Source organism: Odontomachus brunneus, unplaced genomic scaffold, assembly GCF_010583005.1.
Source record: "Odontomachus brunneus isolate Ranch 3 - 2012 unplaced genomic scaffold, Obru_v1 Obru_scaffold_052, whole genome shotgun sequence".
Taxonomy (NCBI): domain Eukaryota; kingdom Metazoa; phylum Arthropoda; class Insecta; order Hymenoptera; family Formicidae; genus Odontomachus; species Odontomachus brunneus.
In genome coordinates, this window is record NW_022639502.1 from 1,894,435 (window position 1) to 1,898,045 (window position 3,611).

A 3,611-nucleotide genomic window follows, 5' to 3' on the forward strand; every position below is an offset into this window, starting at 1 on the left:
TAGCAAGAACCAATAATCGTTGATTGCTCACTGAGCGCTTTTTCTACTGAATGCTCCCATTGTTGTCTGTGACTGGAATATTCTTTTAAATTCTTCATAGAATCAGAAGTATTTATCAATCAGGAACGATAATTATTAAGCGCTTCCTGAGTTGCTCTTTCCACCAAAAACCGTTTATGATGACCGTAATCTGTTAATTTATGCCGGAATCGTAAAAAATTAACCAATCACAGTCAACTATTTTTCTATAATTATGATTTCTATGATTATGATTGGCCAATTTTTTACGATCCCGGCATAAGTTACAGATTACGACCTTTGACTATATAACCATGAACCGCTAATGGCGATTCTAAGCGTCTGTCAACATCTGTAGCGTCGCCAGGACCAAACAACGGCAAAAGAAAGAACTTAGTAGAGCAAAACAGAGTTAGCAACGTAAATGCTTCTAATATCCGCGTATCATATGGTGATACGTATTGGAAAGACCTAATAGTATAGGGTGCTTTCCAGTTGCGTACACTGTCACACAAAACCAGTTTATTGGTTGCATATTATCTTACAAGATATTTTAGATAATATGTGACCAATAAACTGGTTTGTGTACGTGTGTTTCAAGTGTGTTAAGCAATTTGAAAGCACCCATAGTAGAAGTAATAAAAAGAATTATGGCTCCTACACACAGGACGCGGAAGTCCGCGCAACAACCAATCAATATGTTATTTTTCCGTAAGATACACACACAAATTCCGTATGACACACACACACAAAATATCTCTCATATGGTAAGATAGAAATCACAAGTATGTGATAGTTTACGTAATGGTCGTGGTTTGGTCCTGGCGGCGCTGCAGATGTTGACAGACGTTTTGCTGCAGACATAAGATAGCGGCTAGCGGCCCATGGTTATATAGACCTGGTTTACATCGTGCACTTGATACGCTTACTAAATAGTAACTTTCTATTAGGTAATCTTAATATCGATAATGCATATCAATAGCGACGCATTTTATCAATACAATACGTTTTGTTGATGAGTATTATACCAGCTTAATATACCGTTGTTTATATATATCGTCGATATTAATATTATCTAATAGAAAATTACTATTTAGTACGCGTATTAAGTGCACGATGTAAACCAAGTCAAAGATTACGACCATCATAAATCTTAAAGCTCATATCACACTAGCGATTGGCGATTGATGATTGACGATTGAAGATTGGAACTTGACAAATTGGAACAAAGCAAGCCATAGTTGAAGCTCGTTGATTCGTCAAAATCTAATCTTCAATCGTCAATCATCAATCGCTAATCGCAATTGTGATTTGGCCTTTAAAGCCCGTATCATACCATCATTTGGCCTTAAGACTGCGTTCCGATATTCACTACCAGTACTGAAAATCTATAGTTCATGTTACGTATAGAATTTCAGCACTGGCAGTGAATTTCGGAACGCAGCCTTATGGTTCCTGCATACAGAACGCGGTAATGTTTGCCGCGCGGCGGAAGTTCACGCGACAGCCAATCAATATGTTGCTTTTCCGTAAGAGCTAGAAGATTATTACGGAAAGCAGCATATTGATTGGTTATTGCGCGAACTTCCGCCGCGCGGCAAATATTACCGCGTCCTGTATGCAGGAACCATAAGGCCGATGTCCCATTAGGCGGAAATTCTTAGCGGAACGGAACGCGCGCACCAATCACAGTTACTCCATTCTATTTACGAAAAAAATGGCGTAACGATTGATCGAAAATTGTAAAATTTTTTATGTTGATAGGTTAGAATGTTTTCCGTTTTTGTTCCATTCCGTAACAGTCCTGTGCCATGTGAAACCTACCTATTAAACAATAGAACGGAATAAAAACGGAATTACTCTGATTGACTGACCCCCTCCATATCTCTTTCCCGTAACTATTCCGTTTCGCTATTTCTTTTTCCATTTGAACGCACCCTAGTGGAACACGGCCTGACGTAACTATAGCCGATATATCGATACCAATGATTGCGATTCTCGAATTTAAATGGAACGTGAATATTTTCGCGGTAAACACTGTGTTTCACGTGTGAGTAGCTTACAGTCGATACCTTGTATTATAAAGTTTTAAGAGACGATAAGTTAAAAAGTATATACGTGTGATTAAATAGACATGAATAGGTAGACATATATATCTATCTCCCTGACTAAGGTAACAAGTAGAAGAGTGATATATGATATGGGAAAGACTACACGAAAAATATGTTAATTATTTACATTATTATTTACATTATTATTTATTATAGACATAGACAATAACCCAGTAATATAATTTAGTGTCTATATTCAGTATTTTGCTTCATACTAAAATCTATTTATTAAGTTTATATTAGTCTATGCGAACATTGTGTAGTTTTTCTCCTACTGGATGTTATGTGTAATTGTATTTTCTTGCTATTGCATTTCCAGAGGCATATATTGATATGTTTTTATTAGTTTTACAATTCACGAATGCTTACAATGCTTTTACACAATGTAATTATATTCTGACAAAGCAAAATATTTTATAGTACAAAAATAACAAAGACGACTGCTTTTGGAGCATATGAATAATTTCATTAGTAATTGGGAATATGTACATTATTTAATACGCAAAATATTCACTTTAATAATAAAATATTATTTTTAATATATAGAATATATTTTACAATAATAAAATGGACAATCATAAAGGAAAACGAAATAAAAAGAAAAATCGTAAAAAAAAACGAAATAAAAAGAAGCAACAAACTACACAAAATACTTCCAAATTAAAAGAACTTAGTGTTATATTACATGCTTCGTATCCAGCATTAATTCAATATGATGAGATGCTTCAATTAAAACCTGAAAAAAAATACAATTTGCAGTTAATAATTGATGACGAATCTTCTACTAAATCTGATTGTAGATCTAATAAGATAAGGTGAGTAATACAATGCAGAAAATTCTGTAGAGAATAAGAAAAAATAAATATAACTATATAAATTTTTTTATTTTATATCATTAACTATATATATTATAGTCACATACCAAAGAACACAGTATTAATGAATACTAAAGTTTCCCAACATACTTTGAAATCAACTGTAAGCAGAAGAAGTAGACTAAATACCAGTACAAGCATACTAAGTCCTGATAAATCAGACTTGACACATGGTAATGTTGTATGTTATACATTTTAATATGTAAGAATAATAAGAGGATAAATATGCAAAGCATGTTATTGCACAGTATATAAAAGAAGTGCTTCTTCTACATTCAACTTTATCACTTGTTAGCTCACATTTACTTTTGTTATTTTCTATAATAACAACTATAATATAGTATAACTTTTTAAAATAACAAGTTATGTTGATATATATTTTTACATTTATTTTGATATATATATATTTTTCATTATTTAGCTTTGTATAGCTTATGTAGCTATAAAAATATGTTAATTAGAAGAGGACCTGGTTTACATTTATATTCCTTAACCACATATTCACCCATTCCTTACTTCTATCTGCATCTAATTATTAATATACTTATAATACTTCGCTCTATGTGTGTGTGTGTGTGTGTGTGTGTGTGTGTGTGTGTGTGTGTGT

General features: G+C 33.0%; 1 protein-coding gene across 2 annotated transcripts in view; it reads left to right on the top strand.

Annotated features, from left to right (window-relative positions):
• Positions 1-1,965: 1,965 nt before the first annotated feature.
• LOC116845430 overlaps positions 1,966-3,611 on the top strand; it is a 4,977-nt gene continuing 3,331 nt past the window's right edge. Inside the window, exons 1-3 of one of the 2 annotated variants that reach the window (XM_032818098.1) lie at positions 1,966-2,068; positions 2,676-2,944; positions 3,044-3,177. In XM_032818098.1, the coding sequence (XP_032673989.1) occupies positions 2,027-2,068; positions 2,676-2,944; positions 3,044-3,177 (445 nt within the window). In that variant the 5' untranslated portion in view covers positions 1,966-2,026. Of the gene's footprint in view, positions 2,192-2,675; positions 2,945-3,043; positions 3,178-3,611 lie in introns of both variants that reach the window. The other variant, XM_032818100.1, reaches the window with a different exon arrangement.